Genomic DNA, 26,118 nt, shown 5'->3' with positions numbered 1-26,118 from the left:
TGAGTGTTGAATGTTTTAATGACTGTTCCACTGTTTAAATTGTCTCCATTCACCATGCCTTTTGAAGATTACAACACATCACGTCTTCACCACGTAATCCACACGTCGGTGGGGTTCTTGTTGAACTGTGACTGTCGTTATTGGCATGTTGTGGGAATATAGACATCATTTATTGAGAATGTTACAATTGGGTTATTGTTTTACCTCTAATTTGCTAGTTTGTTCTGTGCTGCCGTAGCGAGCAATTCTTTACCACAGTATATGACCTCACTGTGTGGTATTCACTGTGAGAACAGTGTGCAGCAGTAACCTTGTGACATAGTAGTATCTCATAGTAGTAAATGCGTCATTCACGTTGACGGCATACATAATATTGCGTTGTTCCATTTGATTTCAATCACTTTTTGACCGCACATTGTTTGATTTGAACGAAACTTTCAATATTTGTCCTTTGTAGAAGTGGTCAGAAAGTGAAGTTGACTCATTTTGCATACCCTACCATGAGACATCCATGTCTTAATCACTGGAAAAGGTAAAGGGTTGAGTTTGATATTTAAATGCATACAAACAGGTTTGTCAAACAAATTTGTAAAAAAATGTATTTTTTTTTTATCCTTTAATGTCAATTGCTTAAAAGAACCTCCCATGAAGAAAATAATAATTTATATACACACACCTAAGTTTGAGTCATTTAAACTCGTTTATCAACCACTCCACAAATTTCTTGTTAAGAAACTATAGTTTTGGAAAGTCGGTTAGGACATCTACTTTGTGCATGACACAAGTCATTTTTCCAACAATTGTTTACAGACAGATTATTTTACTTATAATTCACTGTGCCACAATTGCAGTGGGTCAGAAGTTTACATACACTAAGTTGACTGTGCCTTTAAACATCTTGGAAAATTCCAGAAAATTATGTCATGGCTTTAGAAGCTTCTGATATGCTAATTGACATCATTTGAGTCAATTGGAGGTGTACCTGTGGATGTATTTCAAGGCCTACCTTCAAACTCAGTGCCTCTTTGCTTGACATCAAAAGGAAAAAAAAGAATCCGCCTAGACCTCAGGGGGAAAAAAGGAAACCTCCACAATTTTGGTTCATCCTTGGGAGCAATTTCCAAACGCCTGAAGGTATCACATGCATCTGTACAAACAATAGTACGCAAGTATAAACACCATGGGACCACGCAGCCGTCATACCGCTCAGGAAGGAGACGCGTTCTTTCTCCTAGAGATGAACGTACTTTGGTGCGAAAAATGCTAATCAAACCCAGAACAACAGCAAAGGACCTTGTGAAGATGCTGGAGGAAACGGGTACAAAAGTATCTATATCCACAGTAAAACGAGTCCTATATCGACATAACCTGAAAGGCCGCTCAGCAAGGAAGAAGCCACTGCTCCAAAACCGCCATAAAAAAGCCATACGGTTTGCAACTGCACATGGGGACAAAGATCGTACTTTAGAGAAATGTCCTCTGGTCTGATGAAACAAAAAATAGAACCGTTTGGCCATAATGACCATTGTTATGTTTGGAGGAAAAGGGGGGAGGCTTGCAAGCCGAAGAACACCATCCCAACCGTGAAGCACAGGGGTGGCAGCATCATGTTGTGGGGTTGCTTTGCTGCAGGAGGGACTGGTGCACTTCACAAAATAGATGGCATCATGAGGCAGGAAAATTATGTGGATATATTGAAGCAACATCTCAAGACATCAGTTAGAAAGTTAAAGCTTGGTTGTGAATGGGTCTTCCAAATGGACAATCTTTACTATTTCACCTTTATTTAACCAGGTAGGCCACTTGAGAACAAGTTCTCATTTACAACTGCGACCTGGCCAAGATAAAGCAAAGCGACACAAACAACAGAGTTACATGGAATAAACAAAGTACAGTAAATAACAGAAAAAAGTCTATATACAGTGTGCGCAAATGGCGTGAGGAGGTAAGGCAAATAGGCCAAAGTAGCGAAGTAATTACAATTTAGCAAATTAACACTGGAGTGATAGATGTGCAGATGATGATGTGCAAGTAGAAATACCAGTGTGCAAAAAAGTAAAAAACAATATGGGGATGAGGTAGGTAGATTGGTTGGGCTATTTACAGATGGGCTGTGTACAGTTGCAGTGATCGGTTAGCTGCTCAGATAGCTGATGTTTAAAGTTAGTGAGGGAGATAAGTCTCCAACTTCAGCGATTTTTGCAATTCGTTTCAGCCATTGCAGCAGAGAACTGGAAGGAAAGGCGGCCAAAGGAGGTGTTGGCTTTGGGGATGACCAGTGAGATATACCTGCTGGAGCGTGTGCTACGGGTGGGTGTTATCATTACCAGTGAGCTGAGATAAGGCGGAGGTTTACCTAGAAAATACTTATAGATGACCTGGAGCCCGTGGGTGGGTCTGGCGACATATGTAGTGAGGGCAATAACCCCAAGCATACTTCCAAAGTTGTTGCAAACTGGCTTAAGGACAACAAAGTCAAGCTATTGGAGTGGCCATCAATCACAAATCCCTGACCTCAATACTATAGAACATTTGTGGGCAGAACTGAAAACGCGTGTGCGAGCAAGGAGGCCTACAAACCTGACTCGGTTACACCAGCTCTGTCAGGAGGAATGAGCCAAGATTTGTCCAACTTATTGTGGGAAGCTTGTGGAAGGCTACCCAAAACATTTGACCCAAATTAAACAATTGAAAGGCAATGCTTCCAAGTACTAATTGAGTGTATGTAAACTTCTGACCCACTGGGAATGTGATGAAAGAAATAAAAGCTGAAATAAATAATTTTCTCTGCTATTATTCTGACATTTCACATTCTAAAAATAAAGGTGAGCCTATCTGACCTAAGACAGGGAATTTTTACTAGGATTAAATGTCAGGAATTGTGAAATACTGAGTTTAAATGTATTTGGCTAAAGTGTATGTGAACTTCTGACTTCAACTGTATGTGTGTGTATATACACTGCTCAAAAAAAATAAAGGGAACACTTAAACAACACAATGTAACTCCAAGTCAATCACACTTCTGTGAAATCAAACTGTCCACTTAGGAAGCAACACTGATTGACAATACATTTCACATGCTGTTGTGTAAATGGAATAGACAACAGGTGGAAATTCTAGGCAATTAGCAAGACACCCCCAATAAAGGAGTGATTCTGCAAGTGGTGACCACAGACCACTTCTCAGTTCCTATGCTTCCTGGCTGATGTTTTGGTCACTTTTGAATGCTGGCGGTGCTTTCACTCTAGTGGTAGCATGAGACGGAGTCTACAACCCACACAAGTGGCTCAGGTAGTGCAGCTCATCCAGGATGGCACATCAATGCGAGCTGTGGCAAGAAGGTTTGCTGTGTCTGTCAGCGTAGTGTCCAGAGCATGGAGGCGCTACCAGGAGACAGGCCAGTACATCAGGAGACGTGGAGGAGGCCGTAGGAGGGCAACAACCCAGCAGCAGGACCGCTACCTCCGCCTTTGTGCAAGAAGGAGCAGAAGGAGCACTGCCAGCGCCCTGCAAAATGACCTCCAGCAGGCCACAAATGTGCATGTGTCTGCTTAAACGGTCAGAAACAGACTCCATGAGGGTGGTATGAGGGCCCGACGTCCACAGGTGGGGGTTGTGCTTACAGCACAACACCGTGCAGGACGTTTGGCATTTGCCAGAGAACACCAAGATAGGCAAATTCGCCACTGGCGCCCTGTGCTCTTCACAGATGAAAGCAGGTTCACACTGAGCACATGTGACAGACGTGACAGTCTGGAGACGCCGTGGAGAACGTTCTGCTGCCTGCAACATCCTCCAGCATGACCGGTTTGGCGGTGGGTCAGTCATGGTGTGGGGTAGCATTTCTTTGGGGGCCGCACAGCCCTCCATGGGCTCGCCAGAGGTAGCCTGACTGCCATTAGTTACCGAGAGATCCTCAGACCCCTTGTGAGACCATATGCTGGTGCGGTTGGCCCTGGGTTCCTCCTAATGCAAGTAAATGCTAGACCTCATGTGGCTGGAGTGTGTCAGCAGTTCCTGCAAGAGGAAGGCATTGATGCTGTGGACTGGCCCGCCCGTTCCCCAGACCTGAATCCAATTGAGCACATCTGGGACATCATGTCTCGCTCCATCCACCAATGCCACGTTGCACCACAGACTGTCCAGGAGTTGGCGGATGCTTCAGTCCATGTCTGGGAGGAGATCCCTCAGAAAACCATCCGCCACCTCATCAGGAGCATGCCCAGGCGTTGTAGGGAGGTCATACAGGCACGTGGAGGCCACACACTACTGAGCCTCATTTTGACTTGTTTTAAGGACATTACATCAAAGTTGGATCAGCCTGTAGTGTGGTTTTCCATTTTAATTTTGAGTGTGACTCCAAATCCAGACCTCCATGGGTTGATAAATTTGATTTCCATTGATAATTTTTGTGTGATTTTGTTGTCGGCACATTCAACTATGTAAAGAAAAAAGTATTTAATAAGACTAGTTCATTCATTCAGATCTAGGATGTGTTATTTTAGTGTTCCCTTTATTTTTTTGAGCAGTGTGTATATATGTGTATATATATATATATATATATATATATATATATATATATATATATATATATATATATATATATATATATATATATATATACACTTTTTTTTCTCACACAATGGTGTAATTTAGACCGTATTTAGCATAAGGTGAGTTTGTTGTGCCTACCATCAGCAGAGACAAAGCATTCTCTTGTATATGGGGTAGGTGTATTTCAATCATAGAATCGACATATCCCTTCAGACTGCTGCAATTTAGCTGGTACGTCATTGAAATTTAATTTTAATAGGAATGTTAACTTCCAATTACTACCACAAAGATGGCTGCTGGGCCACCCACCATCGAATGTCAACATAAATAGGAATGTCTATTCTATCCTGGCCGGGGTATCCTGGAATGCCACTGACCTCATCCCGTCAGTAGATGATGCCTGGCTATTCTTTAAAAGTGCCTTCCTCACCATCTTAAACAAGCATGCCCCACTCAAAAAATGTAGAACTAGGAATAGATATAGTCCTTGGTTCACTCCAGACCTGTCTGCCCTTGACCAGCACAAAAACATCCTGTGGCGTTCTGCATTAGCATCAAATAGCCCCCATGATATGCAACTTTTCAGAGAAGTTAGGAAAAAATATACACAGGCAGTTAGAAAAGCTAAGGCTAGCTTTTTCAAACAAAAATTTGCATCCTGTAGTACTAACTCAAAGTTCTGGAACACTGTAAAGTCCATGGAGAATAAGAGCACCTCGTCCCAGCTGCCCACTGCTCTGAGGCTAGGAAACACTTACCACAGATAAATCCACTATAATTGAGAATTTCAATAAGCAATTCTCTACGGCTGGCCATGCTTTCCACCTGGCTACACCTACCCCGGTCAACTGCCCGGCAACCTCCACAGCAAGCCGTCAAAGCACCCACCATTTCTCCTTAACCCAAATCCAAACAGCTGATGTTCTGAAAGAGCTGCAAAATCTGGACCCATACAAATCAGCCGGGCTAGACAATCTGGACCCTCTCTTTCTAAAATTATCTGCCGAAATTGTTGCAACCACTATTACTAGCCTGTTCAACCTCTCTTTCGTATCGTCTGAGATTCCCAAAGATTGGAAAGCTGCCCAGGTTATCCCCCTCTTCAAAGGGGGTGACACTCTAGACCCAAACTGCTACAAACCTATTTCTATCCTACCCTGTCTTTCTAAGGTCTTCGAAAGCCAAGTTAACAAACAGATTACCGACCATTTCGAATCCCACCGTACCTTCTCCGCTATGCAATCTGGTTTCAGAGCTGGTCATGGGTGCACCTCAGCCACACTCAAGGTCCTAAACGACATCATAACCGCCATCGATAAGAGACATTACTGTGCAGCCGTATTCATTGACCTGGCCAAGGCTTTCGACTCTGTCAATCACCACATTCTTATTGGCAGACTCGACAGCCTTGGTTTCGCAAACAATTGCCTCGCCTGGTTTACCAAATACTTCTCTGATAGAGTTCAGTGTGTCAAATCTGAGGGCCTGTTGTCCGGACCTCTGGCAGTCTCTATGGGTGTGCCACAGGGTTCAATTCTCGGGCCGACTCTCTTCTCTGTATACATCAATGATGTTGCTCCTGCTGCTGGTGATTCTCTGATCCACCTCTACGCAGAGGACACCATTCTGTATACTTCTGGCCCTTCTTTGGAAACTGTGTTAACTAACCTCCAGACGAGCTTCAATGCCATACAACTCTCCTTCCGTGGCCTCCAACTGCTCTTAAATGCAAGTAAAACTAAATGCATGCTATTCAATCGCTCACTGCCCGCATCTGCTCGCCCGTCCAGCATCACTGCTCGTACTTAGAATACGTGGACAACTACAAATACCTGGGTGTCTGGTTAGACTGTAAACTCTCTTTCCAAACTCACATTAATCAATCAATCAAGTTTATTTTATATAGCCCTTCGTACATCAGCTAATATCTCGAAGTGCTGTACAGAAACCCAGCCTAAAACCCCAAACAGCAAGCAATGCAGGTGTAGAAGCACGGTGGCTAGGAAAAACTCCCTAGAAAGGCCAAAACCTAGGAAGAAACCTAGAGAGGAACCAGGCTATGAGGGGTGGCCAGTCCTCTTCTGGCTGTGCCGGGTGGAGATTATAACGGAACATGGCCAAGATGTTCAAAATGTTCATAAATGACAAGCATGGTCAAATAATAATCAGGAATAAATATCAGTTGGCTTTTCATAGCCGATCATTAAGAGTTGAAAACAGCAGGTCTGGGACAGGTAGGGGTTCCATAACTGCAGGCAGAACAGTTGAAACTGGAACAGCAGCAAGGCCAGATGGACTGGGGACAGCAAGGAGTCATCATGCCCAGTAGTCCTGACGTATGGTTCTAGGGCCCAAGTCCTCCGAGAGAGAGAAAGAAAGAGAGAAGGAGAGAATTAGAGAGAGCATACTTAAATTCACACAGGACACTGGATACGACAGGAGAAGTACTCCAGATATAACCAACTGGCCCTAGCCCCCCGACACAAACTACTGCAGCATAAATACTGGAGGCTGAGACAGGAGGGGTCAGGAGACACTGTGGCCCCATCCGATGATACCCCCGGACAGGGCCAAACAGGAAGGATATAACCCCACCCACTTTGCCAAAGCACAGCCCCCGCACCACTAGAGGGATATCTTCAGCCACCAACTTACAATCCTGAGACAAGGCCGAGTATAGCCCACAAAGATCTCCACCACAGCACAAACCAAGGGGGGGTGCCAACCCAGACAGGAAGATCACGTCAGTAACTCAACCCACTCAAGTGACGCACCCCTCCTAGGGACGGCATGAAAGAGCACCAGTAAGCCAGTGACTCAGCCCCTGTAATAGGGTTAGAGGTAGAGAATCCCAGTGGAGGGGAACCGGCCAGGCAGAGACAGCAAGGGCGGTTCGTTGCTCCAGAGCCTTTCCGTTCACCTTCACACTCCTGGGCCAGACTACACTCAATCATATGACCTACTGAAGAGATAAGTCTTCAGTAAAGACTTAAAGGTTGAGACCGAGTCTGCGTCTCTCACATGGGTAGGCACACCATTCCATAAAAATGGAGATCTATAGGAGAAAGCCCTGCCTCCAGCTGTTTGCTTAGACATTATAGGGACAATTAAGCAACTCCAATCCAAAATTAAATCTAGAATTGGCTTCCTATATCGCAACGAAGCATCCTTCACTCATGCTGCCAAACATACCCTCGTAAAACTGACCATCCTACCGATCCTCGACTTCGGTGATGTCATCTATAAAATAGCCTCCAACACTACTCAACAAACTGGATGCAGTCTATCACAGTGCCATCCGTTTTGTCATCAAAACCCCATACACTACCCACCATTGCGACCTGTACGCTCTCGTTGGCTGGCCCTCGCTTCATACTTGTCGGCAAACCCACTGGCTACAGGTTATCTACAAGTCTCTGTTAGGTAAAGCCCCGCCTAATGTCAGCTCACTGGTCACCATAGCAGCACCCACTCGTAGCACGCGTTCCAGCAAGTATATCTCACTGGTCACCCTCAAAGCCAATTCCTCCTTTGGTCGTCTTTCCTTCCAGTTCTCTGCTGCCAATGACTGGAACGAACTGCAAAAATCTCAAACTGGAGACTCATATCTCCCTCACTAACTTTAAGCACCAGCTGTCAGAGCAGCTCACAGATCACTGCACCAGTACATAGCCCATCTGTAAATAGCCCATCCAATCTACCTCATCCCCATACTGTATTTATTTATTTATCTTGCTCCTTTGCACCCCAGTATCTCTACTTGCACATTCATCTTCTGCACATCTACCATTCCAGTGTTTAATTGCTATATTGTAATTACTTCGCCACCATGGCCTATTTATTGCCTTAACTTACCTCATTTGCACTCACTGTATATAGACTTTTTATTTTGTTCTACTGTATTATTTACTATGTTTAGTTTATTCCATGTGTAACTCTGTGTTGTATGTGTCGACTTGCTATGCTTTATCTTGGCCAGGTCGCAGTTGCAAATGAGAACTTGTTCTCAACTAGCCTACCTGGTTAAATAAAGGTGAAATAAATATGAAAAATATATATATATATTGCCTATATTTCTATGATTTCAATAGGTTTCCTATGGAAGATTGACAGTATAATGTAAAACCTCTTTGTGCTATAATTTTAAAGTTGAAATGTCAATTCTATTCCCATTTTAGTACATTTATCAGCCAAAACATGACACCCACCCTGTATTCAAGAGGATGCTGTTTCTCAACCGATGGTGGGCACAACACAAACACTTCAAATCATGTAAAATACGGTAGAGAACGACCGATAAACAACTAAGCTGATAACGTAAACTCACCCCATTACGTACAAATGTGCGCAACCGCAACATTCAAACGAGGCTACAAAGAAAAAAAGAGATACTATGCTACCTTGCTGGTTAGATAAACATGATGCTCGGAGCTAATTGCCAATGTAGCTAGCTAACGTTAGCTGGTTATCATTTTGAGCATGCACCATTTTCAGCAACAAGCCATCTGACTTGCACTGTAAGGTTAGCCATTTCCTGGTGTGCTGATTTGACTACCCGCAATCGTATCCGTGAATTGATAGTCGGATTAGATTGCCATAATAGGGAAATTATTAATTTTTTAATATGCCCAAATAAAGGTTAGCAATGGGTTTCGCTACGTAAAGAATCTTCCTGCATATTTATGGAGCAAGAAAGCTGTAGATCAGCGTGTGTCTGAGTACTCACTTCTCAAACTGTGGGCAGATTTGAGTCATTCAGACAGAACGTGCATTGTTGTTTTCATATTTCTTCTTCCTCTCATTGTTAGATATTATGCAAATGTTAGGGCTTGGTAGCAAATTTCATCGCCATTGATCTAGTTCTGATAGTACCTGTAAACAGCAGCACGCGATATTAGCGATGGAATGACATGTGAAAGGGAGCGGAGTTACAGCCTCACTCTATCCAATCGTAGCCGTAGGATGAAGTTACAACCTGCCCATTTCTTGACAGATAGCTGAACTAGCGAATTTCGTCCTGGCAGCTGAGTTGTTTAGAGATGCTTCCTGAAGGTTTAATTTTTATTTAAAAAATTAAATCACGGAAAATGACAAGTACTAGTTTCATAAGAATCCGTGATCACAAATCATGACGTTACGTAGGACCCATTTCAAATCAAATCAAATCAAATTTTATTAGTCACATACACATGGTTAGCAGATGTTAATGCGAGTGTAGCGAAATGCTTGTGCTTCTAGTTCCGACAATGCAGTAATAACCAACAAGTAATCTAACCTAACAATTCCACAACTACTACCTTATACACACACAAGTGTAAAGGGATAAAGAATATGTACATAAGATATATGAATGAGTGGTGGTACAGAACGGCATAGGCAAGATGCAGTAGATGGTATAGAGTACGGTATATACATATGAGATGAGTACTGTAGGGTATGCAAACATAAAGTGGCATAGTTTAAAGTGGCTAGTGGTACATGTATTACATAAAGATGGCAAGATGCAGTAGATGATATAGAGTACAGTATATACATATGAGATGGGTAATGTAGGGTATGTAAACATTATATTAAGTGGCATTGTTTAAAGTGGCTAGTGGTACATTTTTACATAATTTCCATCAATTCCCATTTTTAAAGTGGCTGGAGTTGAGTCAGTATGTTGGCAGCGGCCGCTAAATGTTAGTGGTGGCTGTTTAACAGTCTGATGGCCTTGAGTTAGAAGCTGTTTTTCAGTCTCTCGGTCCCTGCTTTGATGCACCTGTACTGACCTCGCCTTCTGGATGATAGCGGGGTGAACAGGCAGTGGCTTGGGTGGTTGTTGTCCTTGATGATCTTTATGGCCTTCCTGTGACTTCGGGTGGTGTAGGTGTCCTGGAGGGCAGGTAGTTTGCCCCCGGTGATGCGTTCTGCAGACCTCACTACCCTCTGGAGAGCCTTACGGTTGTGGGCGGAGCAGTTGCCGTACCAGGCGCTGATACAGCCCGACAGGATGCTCTCGATTGTGCATCTGTAGAAGTTTGTGAGTGCTTTTGGTGACAAGCCGAATTTCTTCAGACTCCTGAGGTTGAAGAGGCGCTGCTGCGCCTTCTTCACGACGCTGTCTGTGTGGGTGGACCAATTCAGTTTGTCCGTGATGTGTACACCGAGGAACTTAAAACTTTCCACCTTCTCCACTACTGACCCGTCGATGTGGATAGGGGGGTGCTCCCTCTGCTGTTTCCTGAAGTCCACAATCATCTCCTTTGTTTTGTTGACGTTGAGTGTGAGGTTATTTTCCTGACACCACTCTCCGAGGGCCCTCACCTCCTCCCTGTAGGCCGTCTCGTCGTTGTTGGTAATCAAGCCTACCACTGTAGTGTCATCCGCAAACTTGATGATTGAGTTGGAGGCGTGCATGGCCACGCAGTCGTGGGTGAACAGGGAGTACAGGAGAGGGCTCAGAACGCACCCTTGTGGGGCCCCAGTGTTGAGGATCAGCGGGGTGGAGATGTTGTTACCTACCCTCACCACCTGGGGGCGGCCCGTCAGGAAGTCCAGGACCCAGTTGCACAGGGCGGGGTCGAGACCCAGGGTCTCGAGCTTGATGACGAGTTTGGAGGGTACTATGGTGTTAAATGCTGAGCTGTAATCGATGAACAGCATTCTCACATGGGTATTCCTCTTGTCCAGATGGGTTAGGGCAGTGTGCAGTGTGGTTGCGATTGCGTTGTCTGTGGACCTATTGGGTCGGTAAGCAAATTGGAGTGGGTCTAGGGTGTCCGGTAGGGTGGAGGTGATATGGTCCTTGACTAGTCTCTCAAAGCACTTCATGATGACGGAAGTGAGTGCTACGGGGCGGTAGTCGTTTAGCTCAGTTACCTTAGCTTTCTTGGGAACAGGAACAATGGTGGCCCTCTTGAAGCATGTGGGAACAGCAGACTGGGATAGGGATTGATTGAATATGTCCTTAAACACACCAGCCAGCTGGTCTGCGCATGCTCTGAGGACGCGGCTGGGAATGCCGTCTGGGCCTGCAGCCTTGCGAGGGTTAACACGTTTAAATGTTTTACTCACCTCGGCTGCAGTGAAGGAGAGCCCGCAGGTTTTGGTAGGGGGCCGTGTCAGTGGCACTGTATTGTCCTCAAATCGGGCAAAAAAGTTGTTTAGCCTGTCTGGGAGCAAGACATCCTGGTCCGCGACGGGGCTGGTTTTCTTTTTGTAATCCGTGATTGACTGTAGACCCTGCCACATACCTCTTGTGTCTGAGCTGTTGAATTGCGACTCGATTTTGTCTCTGTACTGGGACTTAGCCTGTTTGATTGCCTTGCGGAGAGAATAGCTACACTGTTTGTATTCGGTCATGCTTCCGGTCACCTTGCCCTGGTTAAAAGCAGTGGTTCGCGCTTTCAGTTTCACGCGAATGCTGCCGTCAATCCACGGTTTCTGGTTTGGGAATGTTTTAATCGTTGCTGTGGGTACGACATCGTCAATGCACTTCCTAATGAACTCGCTCACCGAGTCAGCATATTCGTCAATATTGTTGTTGGACGCAATGCGGAACATATTCCAATCTGCGTGATCGAAGCAGTCTTGAAGCGTGGAATCAGATTGGTCGGACCAGCGTTGAACAGACCTGAGCGCGGGAGCTTGTTGTTTTAGTTTCTGTTTGTAGGCTGGAATCAACAAAGTGGAGTCGTGGTCAGCTTTTCCGAAAGGGGGGCGGGGGAGGGCCTTATATGCGTCGCGGAAATTAGTATAACAATGATCTAGGGTTTTTCCAGCCCTGGTAGCACAATCGATATGCTGATAGAATTTAGGGAGTTTTGTTTTTAGATTAGCCTTGTTAAAATCCCCAGCTACGATGAATGCAGCCTCAGGGTGTGTGGTTTCCAGTTTACAAAGAGTCAGATAAAGTTCGTTCAGGGCCATCGATGTGTCTGCTTGGGGGGGGAATGCTTTGAATATATGTTATTTTATGTTCTCAAACTAATAGCAGTGCCTATATAATGTCCTTCCATACAGGCGTGACATGCTGGAGTGATGCTTCTATAACAAATGTTGATTAGTAGGCTAATAAGTCCCAAATGGAAGGCGAACACATTGTGTCATCCTTAGCACCATAGACTCCACTGATCAGCCAGAACAAGCTCAATAACTCAATGCATGCACACGCTACTATTGAATGGGCATTCACCTGTATTGTGAGTAGGCCATCTTAATTTATTCAGGTTATCAAGAGATTTACCATTCAGATCAAATTATTACCGTTATGTCGTTAGATTGGTTACACTTATTATTATTTCTTTTTTAATTGATGCATTATAATTCATACATGACTGTATTCATTTTCTAATTTAATGATTTTGAAATCGGCCTAAAATATTGGCCATCTTGACCCCCAAAAATCGGTATCTGCATCAGCCGTAAAAAATCCATATTGGTCATTCTCTAGTCTAAGCTGCAACAAAAATTACATTTGTAAAATAGTTTGACAACCCTGTTTGTAAGTTTTTATATTAAACTCAACTATTTACCTTTTCCAGTGATGAATACAGGGTTGTCTCATGGTAGCGAGGGTATGCAAAATGGGTCAACTTTGAGCTCCTCTCCTAAATGTTGTGGCATTCAGGTCCAAAAAGTTACTTTCTGACGACTTCTATCGTGGTCAAATATGTCTACCTTTTTTTGTTCAAATTTAAAAGGAGTGCGGTCAAAAAGTGATTGAAGTCAAATGGAACTACCCTATTGTGTTTTACTTCTTCCTGTGTTTTGTCATAATAGAGAGACTCATGATGAATGGGATGAGATGTCTCCATCTTCCAGAGCCTTCCAGTAGTTCAATGGATTTAAAAATGTGTAGAGGATAACACAAAAACAGAATCATGTATTTCCATTGTAGTACCTTTTTTGTAAAGCTCAAGCGGTTGTCACGGAGGGCGGTCACATGTTGTGAAGCAGAGGATCACTGGTTCGAGCCTGGTATGGGGACAGGAACAGTGGAGGAAGCTAAACTTAGCAGCACACTGACGTTGGGTTCACAATTGAGTTCTTGAATTACAGAAACAGTACAATGGATCAAATATAAATTGCCCTAGTACCGACTTGCCTAGTTAAATAAAATAAACTGTAGATCAAATAAATATCATTATTGCTTTAAGCTCTTGACTTTTCATATTGAGTTTTTTTTTCTGTTTTTTTCTGTTTCTTACTCCGGTCTGGCATTCCATTGTTATCTCAATGATGTTGCCAGCTGGTTTATTACAGTTTTGTTTTTGATTGTATTACTATGATAGTGGTAAAATGTTTTGCCTGCTAGTGCTAGATCAAATAGGTCATATCTTGCTTGTTTAAGTACATTTGACGTCCAAGGTGGAGTTTCAAAACCATGGTACTTTGTGACTTGGTGCTTCATCTTTAATTATTGTATGCTGTAATTGTACCGTGCGTGTAGTTCGTTTCTTTATCTTATCGCCAAAACTATAGACGGTTAATCTTCAGTTAACACTTTCTATGAAGAGGTACAGCAACTATATCTCCTAAAGCACCAATTTCTGTCCGGAATGGATCTGTAGAACTCCATGTTATCAACCATTACTGCATTCCCTACACAGACCCGACTGCTACAACTGCATGAACGTAGTCCGTCATCAGCATGAACACGTCGATCTGCACGTCAACAAAATGTGTCATTTTTAATGTTTTATCAAACAAACAAACACAGTCCACCAGCGGACATGAAAAGTACTACTGTGTTTCTTATGGCTTTGGCCTCAATGTCTTTAATGCTAGCTTCTGCCGTGCAGCGGAGGGTTCCGGAGTGAGCGCTCAGATTCAGGGCCTGTTGGACAGCGGTGGCTCGTGGAACAGGAACGGCATTGGCAGCGTGCTGGAGGAGGCCATGACGCGCTTCGCCGTGATGCAGCGGCAGACCGAGGAGCGCTTCCGCGTCTGGATGGAGAAGCTGACGCGTCTCGACTCGGACGACAGCGGCGACTCGTCCATCCACTCGAGCGACGCCCCTGTGCGGCACCGTCACAGGGCGCCACGCCCGTCACCGCCCAGCTCCTTCCTCCCCTCGTCGGAGTCGCAGGAGACAATGGCGGCGTACATGTTGGCCCGGGAGAATGCCAACATCACCATGAGCAGCATGTCCCCCGACCCCCTCAACAACAACAACAACGTCCTGCCTGACGTAGTGCCAGTGGCCACCCAAAATGGAAACCCGGACATTTCCGACCCCGGGTTATTGAAAGTTTAGATTGGCTTGTTTGACTCATGGACTGCATTAGTGCTGTATTTTCCGAATGGATAATGTTCCATTACCATCACGCACACAGTGATGATTGCAGATGTGCTTATCTGATTTCCAAACGTTATCGTGGATTTTAGTCCATTTTTAACCAATTCTACTGAAGTCCATTATGTGCAGTATTCCATACTAGTTAACCCGGTGAGCATGGCATTGTCTGTGTTTTAACTAAAGACTGTACAAGTACAAAAACAACACAGTCGACCGCCGTTAGGAACAGGTGATTACATTTGAATGGCATTCTAAAGTCCTCCATGCCTGCAGAACTTGAATCACTGTGATTCACTGCGCTGAATCACTGTGAGATCTCTTAATGCGTTTTAAACAACTCACCAGAGCCAAATTGCTTATTTGTACTGCATAGCATGCATCATTGACACGGACAATGCATACTTTATCGACAGAGACTGTCAAGGCAGGGCTCTCATTGTATTGCTTGCAGTATGGCCTATTCCAAAAGTGTACATGTTTACCAGCTAACACACTGTGTCAGTTTGCACAAATATGTGCATTACAGCACCCCAGCTGATTAGGCAGGGGGCTGCTTCATAGCATGTGCCTTGACATACTGAATTCATGCTGGGAGTGAGAACGTTGTGAGGAATATCATACTGCCATTTTACTCCGAGCAACAGCCACTGGGTTAGGATTTGTAATTGATTAAATACTGCTCTACCAACAGTAAACATTCTGGAGAGAATTATGTTCTTAACGCAATATACCCACTGCCCCATATGATTCCTTGAATTTGGAGGTCCAACTCAGAACGTTGTTAAACTTTATAAGTGGGTAGAGTAGATGTCTCTTTTCACCTGAACAGCTGTTGTGGTGGCACTGATACTGTGAAAGACTAGGCCTAATGCAGTTGAGAGAAACAATGTTGGTTGTTTTTTTTATGTGCAGATTGGGCCGTAGATGTGTAGTCTTTTGTGTTGAACAGGAGCTAAGATATCAAGAGCCTCAAATTTATTTTCATATTCTCATAGTGGTTAGTAGGGCCGGAACGAGACCAGTATCACAATATTTTTTCCATGGTAAAAAAGAAAACACGAAGCAGATCAAACTCTTTGGTATAACCTGTTGTATATAAAATATTGTGTGCTATAGCTGGATGACAACATAATGTTTGTTTCCGACCTTAGGGCTGTTTTCCTAAATGTTAAATCTGCTTCGGTTTTTGTTTCCGTGCCACGATACTAACGCAATACTGGTATAGTCCCGGCCCTAGTAGTTAGGTGTGCCAACTCTGGTCTGCTGTTGGTTGTGTGTTTGTCTGCCAGCCTGGCCTGTGCTTGAAGCAAACGCAGCCTGTTTTAGACTAGCAGTTGTATTGATAATAGTTGTATTGTCAAACTGGAACAAGGGTTTCACACTAACACAACAGAGTGGTAAAACGCAGGTTTGTTTCCTGGTTCCTACATAAGATACAGGTGACAACGTGGCTTTTTCTGGTTCAGATCCTGTTGCTTGAGTCTGAACAACCTTCTCCAGTTTCTTGTAAAACAATAAAGATGGGGCCTCCCGTGTGGCGCAGCGGTCTAATGCTGACCCCGGTCACCAGTGGAACGGCGTTTCCTCCGATTGGTGCAGCTGACTTCCGGTTAAGCTGGTGGGTGTTAAGAAGAGCGGTTAGGCGGGTCACGTTTCGGAGGACGCATATGACTCCACCTTCGCCTCTCCTGAGACCGTTGGGGAGTTACGGCGATGAGACAAGATTGAAAAAGGGGGGTCAAAAAAAGAAGAAGAGGACTTCTTAAAACACTACACATCCAGGACAGCTAAAGGAACAAATCTGGAAGCATATTCAGTTGGCCTGTATCTTTTGGTGTATCGCAATTTGCAGATCAAAATGTACTGTAGAATATAGCGACATCAAATTCTGCATCAAATTCTTACTGTTTGCTTGTGATCTTCGCTGTATGTCAAAGTTTCAAAGATGTGTTCATTATGCTCATGAATTGTAGTGATTGACATTCTTTGATACTTTTTTTTAACCTTTTTATGTGAACAAGACTAGGTCCAGCTCCCATCTCCTGCCTTCAATTTCATGACGCACAGTTAATTTGATATATTTGGTTTGCCTTATTGTCTTGTATGGATCACAGTACTGTAAATTGTCTTCTATTTGTGTACCACAGTATTGTATCATGTCAGCATCTCACTGGAGAGCGAGAGCGAGCCCAGTTTTACAAGTACATCAAATACCTTTATGGTAATTCTCCATTGACGACAGGTATGATTAACAAAGTGAGAATCTTTGTTTATATTAGTCATTTTTATCTTCATTAGGCCTAGTTATAGGGAGGGCCAGGAGTTGTTCCTGACCCTGTGATTCTGATCAGCCACGAAAAACTCTGGGCCCTTATATATACTTTGGAGTGCCTAGCATCTGCTGTAAACCTGGTGCCCATTTTCTCTTGACTTGACTCCCATACAGCACTGTCTGCGCTCACAAATTATGCAGCCGAGATTCCTATTACAGCAGGGATCGACAACAGGTGGGAATGATTTTATTTTGGCCCCTCCCCCCAAAGTTTTTAATAAAGAATGTATGTGTACAAAACATTAAGGACACATGCTCTTTCCATGACATAGCCACCCTTTGCCTCGACAGCTTTGCACACCTGATCTGTCTATTTGAAGAATCTCAAATATAACATATATATTTTGATTTGTTTAACACTACATGATTCCGTATGTTAAACAATGTAGAAAACTTTTGACCGGTAGTGTTTATATAAAACACAGTGCACTTGGAAAGTATTCAGACCCCTTCACATTGTTAGGTTACAGGCCTATTCTTATTTTTATTTTTTTATAATTCTCATCAGTCTACACACCCCATAATGACGAAGCAAAAAGTACTTAAAAAAAATATTTCCTCTGCAGATCCTCTCAAGCTCTGTCAGGTTGGATGGGGAGCTATTTCCAGAGAAGTTCAATCGGATTCAAGTCTGGGCTCTGGCTCGGCAAATCAAGGATATTCAGAGACTTGTCCCAAAGCCACTCCTGCGTTGTCTTGGATATGTGCTTAGGGTTTTTGTCCTGTTGGAAGGTGAACCTTCACCCCAGTCTGAGTTCCTGAGCGTTCTGGAGCAGGTTTTCATCAAGGATCTCTCTCTACTTTGCTCCGTTCATCTTTCCCTCGATCCTGACTAGTCTCCTGCCTCTGGAAAAACAACCCCACCATGCTTTACCGTAGGGCTGGTATTGGCCAGGTGATGAGCGGTGCCTGGTTTCCTCTAGATGTGAGGCATGGCATTCAGGCCAAAGAGTTCAGTCTTGGTTTCATCAGACCAGAGCATCTTGTTTCTCATGGTCTGAGAGTCCTTTAGGTGCCTTTTGGCAAACTCAGTGGGCTGTCGTGCCTTTTACTGAGGAGTGGCTTACGTCTGGCCGCTCTACCATAAAGGCCTGGTTTGGTTGAGTGCTGCAGAGATGGTTGTCCTTCTGGAAGGTTTCCCATCCTTCTGGAATGTTCTCCCACCTCCACAGAGCAACTCTGGAGCTCTGTCAGTGTCACCATCGGGTTCTTGGTCACCTCCCTGACCAAGGCCCTTCTCCCCCGATTGCTTAGTTTGGCCGGGCAGCCAGCTCTAGCAAGAGTCATGGTGGCTCCAAGATTCTTACATTTAAGAGTAATGGAGGCCACTGTGTTCTTGGGGAAAATGCTGCAGACATTTTTTGGTACCCTTCCCCAGATCTGTGCCCGACACAATCCTGTCTTGGAGCTCTACGGACAATTCCTTTGACATCATGGCTTGGTTTTTGCTCTGACGTGCACTGTCAACCGTGTGACCTTATATAGATAGGTGTGTGCCTTTTTCTAAATCATGTCCAATTAATTGAATTAACCACAGATGGACTCCAATCAAATTGTAGAAACATCTCAAGGATGATCAGTGGAAACAGGATGCACCTGAGCTCAATTTCGAGTCTCATAGCAAAGGGTTTGAATACTTACATAAATTAGGTATTACATAGATCTTTTTTTAAATTCATTTTAGAATAAGGCTGTAACATAACAATGTGGAAAAAGTCCAGGAGTCTGAATACTTTCCGAAGGCATTGTATGAACTGTAACTCAGTAAAATCTTTGAAATTGTTGCGTGTTTTTGTTCTGTACATTTTCATCTCAAAGCAGTCTCGGACTGACCGTTGACCGTGCTGCAATGATCTCGCTGCAATGATCTCTGTCGGATCCCGCGGGAATGCAGCCCTCTAGTGCAGGATTAGGTGGTGACGGGTCCCAGCAGGGTCAGACAGCCAGGCAAGACCAGTCTATGGAGCTGCTCTGTGAAGCAAACACCGAACAAGGCAGATGCTTTTTAAAAAAAATTAGGCGGCTTGACAAACCACAAGTTGTTTTACAAACTGGTCAAGGGGTATTAGAGGCTTTTCCCGATGACACAAAACATGTAAAACAAAAACGTGAAGAAGACCTGGTAGAAGCTATCGAAGAGGATGAATGGATACAGATGTGTTTGAAGGCCCAGTCATGTTCATATCATCTCAGACATAGATTACTGCAGTTTAAGTAAGACCATCCATAGAATGCAATATATGCCAGTGAAACTGAATTACATGCACTTAGAAATGTTATTCCTCTGCTGGAGGTGTAAAACACTAAAGGGGACATATTTGCATATGTTATAGTCTTGTGAAGGCTGTGATTTTTTTTATCTCAGCATGTCTACAGATTCTTCCTGTTTTTGTTTGCTTGGAAATGTTGATACTGGAGACTATCTGAAGAAACAGTGTAACCAAGCATTTATAGCGGCTAAGAAATGTATTACAAGATTAAGGGTATACTGGGCAACTTTCATGAGGTCTGGATTCCTTATATGGAATACAGTACTTCTAAAGGAGTCTGTATTGAAAACGTGCACACGTCATGGAAGATACCTATTTAGGCTATCTCTAGCTGCTGGACTGTTCAGTCCTGGCCCTGGGTGTCTGCCATCCTGCGGGTTGTCACTTTGGCCTTGGCCTAAAACACGCCAAGCCAATAATGAATGTTTCACTAAGATCCTAAACCTGAGTGGGGTGTGTTGGGTTGGGGCGCTGCAAGGTGGTGGACCACTAGGGACAGGATGGAGCGACATCGCTATATTATGTGCAAAAAAAAATGATGTAAAAAGAGCTCTATAGTACTATTAGGCCAATGAGATTAATTATTTGGAGAATTTGCTGTTTCTGTGTGTTAATGTATATTTGAGGTGTATGTGTTTTATTTTATTTAAAAAAAAATTACCTTTCACTTGAGAACAAAACAAATTAAAGATGGGAACTGGTAAGGAACTTGTGTTGGGAGAGTGGAGTTATTGACTAGACTGGTGGAGGTCGAGTGTGTAGGCAGATGGGGCTGGCTGCTCAGTCTGGCGGAAATTGGATATAGAGGATGTCTAATAAAGACAATCGAGTCTTTGTTTTTTTTTTCTAGAGATGTTCATTTGTTAGGCTATTGGTTAAAGGTGCAACACAATATTTATTATTGAATTACCTTTGATCTAATTCAGTCTTATTAATCACTTAAAAATATTTTATGTTCTCTTACCTACTAGCTTGATGACTTTGGGCAATTTTGCTTACTTTTTGTTCTCAATAGAGATGGCATATTAGATTGTGTAAAAATGCAGGAAATGAGCTTTAGAGGCCCATAAAAAACCTGCCAGGTTATGTCCCCCCACTTCTTAAACCAAACCCTGCATTTACAGCTGAGAAAAACAAAGGCAATTATTTAGGTTGAATAGTTAAATTATTACTGGCTTGTTAATTGTCTAGCAACAAAAATATTTACAACTGAAACACATGGCCATTCATTACCGTGCATGGCAGGTGGCATTAAGCAGTCAAGAACATGAAATAAAATATTAGAATTTGTAAAATGTGGGTTTTTATGATGTATCTGATCCACTCAGTCATTCCATGTCTGAAATCCTATCGTGCGCTGCTATACTAGACCCACAAACAGTCAGATAGCCTAACTGCTCTGCTACAGTTTTGTGTACCGTTACATAATCTGCCATGGTCTAACACTTATGATATTGTCAGTGGGGGTTGTAACCTTTTCACAGGGCAAATGGCAAAGAATGCATTTATTGTGCTCGTGGAGGTAGCTACGTCTACTGCGAGCACTGAAGTCCGCTAACGTGAGACCTGAGAGACACCGTGTTTTGAATAATGAAGTGTTTTCTGTTGTTTCTACAGACGGGCCTCCCGTAGTGGGCCACTATGATATTTCGGACACTGATTCTAACCAGGAGCGTTTAAGTTTGACTGTGGAGAGAGTGTGCCTGCGCCGGACAACCGTGATAACACATGAAAGGCTAAAAACACACAGGGACCAGGATATGGGAGCAAACTCTGGGGCAGTAAGAGTACAGCATCTGTGCTCTCTCTCAGCAGGTCAGTTACAAACTCGCTATATCACACTGAAATTTCCACCCTCTCTGGGATGACTTTCTGTATAATCCGCAGACAGTTTGACAGGCACAAGGAGGTTTGTTTAGTGCAACAAGTAGTGATAGGAGCCAAACTCTCAGAGATGAAGACCTGGTAAAATTGTCATAATGATGTCATTTCCTCCACATCTCAAGCTCCATGACATAGATACGGTTGAATAGAACATTTTGTACTGTGCTCCGAAGGTTGGAAAGGGGAGATCTTTTGGAGTTTGATGGAGAAATGACACTGTCTATCTGCTTGTCTTTTCCTTTCTGGTGCTGCAAATGCTGTTTTTCTTTTTGGGGTTGCCTTTTCTTTTTCGTCTTGCTGCACATGTATTTCATAGCAATTCAGTTAGTCAATTGACATAGCTGTATACTGAACAAAAATATAAATGCGACATGCAACAATTTTAACGATTTTACAGAGTTACAGTTCATATGAAATCAGTCAATATAAATGAATGAATTAGGCCCTGATCTATGGATTTCACGTGACTGGGCAAGGGCGCAGCCAAAGGTGGGCCACCGATGGGAGGGGGGAGCTAGGCCCAGCCACTGGGGAGCCAGTCCCAGCCCATCAGAATGAGTTTTTCCCCACATCAGCTGTCCGAGTGGTTGGTCTCAGATGATCCCGCAGGTGAAGAAGCTGGATGTGGAGGTCCTGGGCTGGCTTGGTTACACATGGTCTGTGGTTATGAGACCGGTTGGACGTACTGCCAAATTCTCTAAAATGACATTGGGGCAGTTTATATTAGAGAAATCAACATTCAATTATCTGGCAACAGTTCTGATGGACATTCCTGCAGTCAGCATGCCAATTGCATGCTCCCTCAACTTTTGAGACATCTGTGGTGTTGTGCTTCTACATCTGCATTGCTTGCTGTTTGGGGTTTTAGGCTGGGTTTCTGTACAGCACTTTGTGACATCAGCTGATGTAAGAAGGGCTTTATAAATACATTTGATTGTGTGACTAAACAGCACATTTTAGAGTGGCCTTTTATTGTCCCAGGCACAAGGTGCAACTGTGTAATGATCATGCTGTTTAATCAGCTTCTTGGTATGCCCCACCTGTCAGGTGGATGGATTATCTTGGCAAAGGAGAAATGCTCACTAACAGGGATGTAAACAAGTTTGTCCACAAAATTTGAGCGAAGTAAGCTTTTTGTGCATATGTAAATTATTTCTGAGCTCTTTTATTTCAGCTCGGGAAACATGGGACCAACACTTTACATGTTGCGTTTATATTTTTGTTCAGTATAAATTGACATAGATCTACTGCAATATAGAGTAAACCAGATATTCGTGTCCATAAGACTTCTAGAAGAAGTGTGTGAATTGTATAATTTCAGTGTCCCCTAACTTCACAGTTAATTTTGTTGTATTTGTTTTACCGGGGTGCAATGCTATACATGTCCCTGTGCATTCTAAAGTGTGTTGCATTGATGTGTTGCAGGTCACATGGAGGCAGAGCTGGCCCACAGGGAACCCCCTCAGCACAAGGGCCACATCCACATCCCCTCCTCAGACAGTGAGGTGGAAATAGTAGGAGTGCAAGAAAACACAAGGTGAGTTCAGAAAGCATAACTTACAACACACACTGAGGTCACATCGGCCTGCACTGCAACCACTACGAAACTGTAATCGTATATGGTGTTGCTCTGACACGTGTTAATTTGAGAATTATGGTCATGTGACTGTTTCATTGCTGCAACAAAACTGTCATTATAGTTTTACTGGGTGACAACCACAATGCCAAGGAACTGGTGAACTGCAATGCGTAGTTTGCACTTACCAAATCCTCAGTGTAATGTTGTTGCCCAAATATTTCTCTTACATTGCTCTAATGTCCTTGTTGTGTTATTGTGCTGCTCCTCTTAACAGGTGTGCCCATCCCAGGGCCGGAGTGATCCAGAGCCTGTCCTCTGCCTGGAAGCCCAACTCAGGGGAGCACTTCAACAACAGCACAAGGCAATCCTCCCCGCTCTGGACTACCGTGTCCCCCCAGCCCAACTGGGTGTCCCCTCCGGAGGTAGTGGACCTCACTCTGGATGAGGATACTAGACACAAATTCCTACTTTGAGCAACTTATGCACCGAAGACTTCCTTGCACCCCTCTCCTCCCCCACCACGGCGGAAGCCCTTCCTGAGTATTACAGCCACCACCTGTGACTCATGGGCTGTGTCTCGAATGACACCCTATTTAGTGCACTTTATAGTGCTTTGGTCAAAAGAAGTGTGCTATATAGGGAATAGGGTGTCTTGAGATGCAGCCCCGTGGACTCTTCCTCTTCTTGCTGAGTGCTGTTTGTTTTTAACCTACTGTAGAACCTTGTGTATCAAAGCTATTTTAACTAAGGTGATTCCCTGTTCATGTTTTTTTTTAAAGATATAATAATCAAGAGGGCAAGACACTAGAGCAGGTGGAACCATAGAGATGTTTTACAGTAAAACACATAGCAATATTCTCCCTGTCCTGTACCTCATTCATCCCGGAGACTGTCGTACGTATGTAGGTAGGCACTTTGTGTTCTGTCCGCTAGCTGTAACCAGACTTAAAAGCTGCTGCATGAGGGCGGGGCAGGATCAGTGGCTTGAACCTGCTGCACTACAGACTGGTGACCTATTCTCCGACTGACTGGACTGGGCTTTCAGTTGATACTGAATGGCAACTGGTACACTTTCTACAGCAAGGTCCGCCGGCCTGTGACAGGGCTTTGGTGGCTTGACCTGATTCCTACATCTCGATAAGAGTCACTTTTTTTCAGGTGTATGTTAAGATTTGACCGCTGGCTCCACACTCTCACTGGTCAAACTACAGTAATAATGTTGCTTTTTACCTTACTTCACTTACAAAAATATATAGTCAATTATGTTTCATTTATACTATTGATAACGGTGCTGTCAGTTACTCAATGTGTTTAAGACCATAGATAAATCAAGTTCTAAGCTAGCTAGATAGTATTTTTTTCCTATTCAAGGAAACAAACCGCATCACTGGTCTATGTTCAGTTCTCGTCTTTCTCTTCGAGTAGCTAGTGGTCAGACACACAGGACAAGATGAGTGCTGCAGTTCTGTTTGTACTCAAACAGTTGCTGCAGTCCTCTGACATAGCAGGTTGTGTACAGTACTGTTACTGTAAGACAGGTCTGCTGGCTATTGAGCCAGCCCGTTGCTATGGAGAACAGTCTGAAAGTGTCCCAGGTGTCATTCTGGTAGTCAGTGAATGTATGACCCTGCAGTGCTAACTGGATGCACTTATGTGGATTGTGTGTATGTGTATCCGTGTGAATGAGATATCCCTCCTCCTAACTTTTCGAGACCCCCTTCTGACATCTGAGGAAATGTATCTTCCATTGAACATTAAAGAGCGAAGATTGCCTGAATGCCTTGGAATGTGAACTATTTTCTTTCAGAGTCATGTATATTCTTTTACCTTAAAGTGCGGCGGATTTTGCCGCCTCTACAAAAAAGTTATTTTAATAATAGATGTGAATTTACTACGTAGATATTAACAAGGAAAGTACTGGTGAGTGTTGTGCCCATTTGGGGGCTTTATAGAGATACCTATTTAATGTATGAATTGTTTTAACCCTGATTCCTCAGGACTCTACCTGGTTCTCCTGTTTATTGTGTACTCATGCAGTACTTCAGGCCTGGTGAGACTGCAACCACGCCTGGTTAGTTTTTACCAATGGTCTGGTATCACATCCATTTAAACTGCATGAACCTTTTGGTCTCTATCTCTTTCCCTCATTAGAGGGTTATATTGAAGCATTCAATTCACTCCTGCTGGTCACAGAAAGAGAAAAGTCCTCCTCGACACCAGGAACTGAACCAAAGTCTAATCCAATTTTTGTCAACGAAAGACTTCAAATCCTTACAGACTTGTGCGATTTAAGCTTTTGACAGCTTTTATTTCCCTTTTGCATGTGTTTAAATTATTTTGAGGTCTATGAATTTGTTCTTAAGTTGTTTAGTTGATTTCAAGTTGAATGTGTTAACATCACCCTCTTCCCAGAGAAAAATATTGTGTAAATTAGATGATGACATGATTATGTTGGAATTTCAGTATCACCATGACGGTTTTCTCCACTGCATGCAGCTAGCACTGAAATGTACCTTTTTATTCCAGACCTATTCTCTTGCATGCAGCACCGCTAAGCCCATTCTTGTTGTATAGCTCGTCATTATGATTATTGTTTGTCAGTTAAGACATTGCTCATGCCTTTTAGGCTTAGTGGATTGCTTTCTGTAAGAAACTATGGCAGCATCACTCAAGTATGGTTGCGCATACCATTGTTACATTTTTGTCCTCACGTCAAACATTGTTTCAACCCGCTCTCAGTAATTTAACCCTTATGTTCTGTTTAATTTATTTTACTGTCATTATTTTAAATTAACAAGAAATTAGTGTTAATATTTTGCAAGTCCCGGACTTCTTTGAAATGATGTCTGTAGAACAAAAAGGAAACTATTTTAAAATGAAATAAATATAGTATTATTTAAGGACTGTGTTGATTGTGATTTTTTTTTAAATGTAATTCCCATGTTGTCAATACTGTTGGGTTTGTCAGTGTCTTTGCCTTATCAGAGTGACAAAGGGATGATGTTTCTGCTTCACTTATTACTTGTCTCTGATTCAATATCTGTGTAGAGCAGTGTTTCCCTCCTTCAGTACCCCAACAGCACAGAGGACTCCCTCTCTTCGTGAACAATATGACCCTCACCCACAAAGGGACAGGGTCAGAGGTCAGGCAAGGGGGACCGGAGCTGTGCAATCTGCCTATCCTATTCTAACCTCAACCCTGGAGCCCTTTTGCCAT

The 26,118-nt window shown here is 43.4% G+C and overlaps 1 protein-coding gene across 2 annotated transcripts in view; it reads left to right on the top strand.

Moving 5' to 3' along the window:
- LOC129863692 (protein C18orf25 homolog) overlaps positions 1-25,801 on the top strand; it is a 29,737-nt gene extending 3,936 nt beyond the window's left edge. The window contains exons 3-5 of one of the 2 annotated variants that reach the window (XM_055935856.1): positions 21,056-21,253; positions 22,748-22,859; positions 23,176-25,801. In XM_055935856.1, coding sequence (XP_055791831.1) covers positions 21,056-21,253; positions 22,748-22,859; positions 23,176-23,374 — 509 coding nt within the window. In that variant the 3' untranslated portion in view covers positions 23,375-25,801. The remainder of the gene's footprint in view (positions 1-21,055; positions 21,254-22,747; positions 22,860-23,175) is intronic. The other variant, XM_055935857.1, reaches the window with a different exon arrangement.
- Positions 25,802-26,118: the final 317 nt, after the last annotated feature.

This window comes from Salvelinus fontinalis, chromosome 10 (assembly GCF_029448725.1).
Source record: "Salvelinus fontinalis isolate EN_2023a chromosome 10, ASM2944872v1, whole genome shotgun sequence".
NCBI lineage: Eukaryota > Metazoa > Chordata > Actinopteri > Salmoniformes > Salmonidae > Salvelinus > Salvelinus fontinalis.
Note: the sequence above shows the minus strand (reverse complement) of the source record. Positions and strands in the feature narration are given on the sequence as shown.